The sequence below is a fragment of the Seriola lalandi genome, unplaced genomic scaffold (assembly GCF_002814215.2).
Source record: "Seriola lalandi dorsalis isolate HSWRI2012SDOR001 ecotype SW California unplaced genomic scaffold, Sedor1 jcf7180002053850, whole genome shotgun sequence".
NCBI classification, from domain to species: Eukaryota; Metazoa; Chordata; class Actinopteri; order Carangiformes; family Carangidae; genus Seriola; species Seriola lalandi.
The window spans coordinates 1,773-2,725 of record NW_019524403.1 but is presented as its reverse complement, the minus strand read 5'-3'; the positions used below and the strand labels follow the sequence as shown (position 1 = coordinate 2,725).

Here is a 953-nt window from a genome sequence, read left to right as displayed (position 1 = left end):
GTGAGCCTGAACCTGGTGCTGACCAGTAAGAGCGGTGACGCCAGGCCGCTGTCCGTCAACCTCAGCGTCCAGGCCATGAGGTACAACGGCAGACCGGCCGTCAACATCAAGACCGAGGTGAAGGAGGCTACGCTGCAGCCCGGGAAAGGTGAGTCAGCCTCTGATGGACAGGTACCAAACACTGTGTTTCCTGAACCCACTTTAAATCCCCCTGTCCTCGTCCGTCTCCTTCAGATCTGTCCATCCCGGTTCTGGTCCCCTTCTCGTCCTACCACAAACACATGGTGCAGCTTGACAGCTTGAAGATCTCCGCCATCGTCACGGACAAACAGAATCCAGACATCAAGTACCTGGCTGAGGACGACGTTGTGCTGCTGGACCCGCCCATCTCTGTCACCGTCAGTACAAAAAAACTTTACTCACCTGTCATCTCACCTGTACTCACCTGTACTCACCTGTCATCTCACCTGTACTCACCTGTACTCACCTGTCATCTCATCTGTACTCACCTGTATTCACCTGTCATCTCATCCTGTTACACATAAAGTTTTGTGTTGACATCGTTTAGTCTTTTTCTCTTTCTTCCTGATGCATTATGGGTAGTGTAGGTGGCTGACTCAGTGTGTGTGTGTGTGTGTTCCAGATGTCCAAACAGGTCAGATTTAACCAGGAGGCGAGAGCGGAGGTGGTTTTCATGAACCCGCTGGAGGAGACGCTGACGGACTGCACTGTGACGCTGTCAGGAAGTGGACTGGTGAGAGAGGAGCAGCAGTTCAGGTCAGTGTGTGTGTGTGTGTGTGTGTGTGTGTGTGTGTGTGTGTGTGTGTGTGTGTGTGTGTTTGTTAAATCAGCTGATCTGTTGATGCAGCAGTTTATTGAATGTCAGCAATAATCAGAATTATCTTTTTTATTATCAACAGCACAAAGTGATGACTTCATTTGTTTTAAATCTA

General features: G+C 49.7%; 1 protein-coding gene across 1 annotated transcript; it reads left to right on the top strand.

The window, feature by feature from the left end:
• Positions 1-5: 5 nt before the first annotated feature.
• LOC111651914 (protein-glutamine gamma-glutamyltransferase 5-like) lies at positions 6-787 on the top strand (the record flags this gene model as incomplete). The annotated part of the gene is made up of 3 exons (XM_023401983.2): positions 6-148; positions 235-398; positions 644-787. Coding segments are annotated over 3 exons (451 nt in total), but the record flags the coding sequence as incomplete, so codon positions are not given.
• Between the last annotated feature and the right edge of the window lie 166 nt (positions 788-953).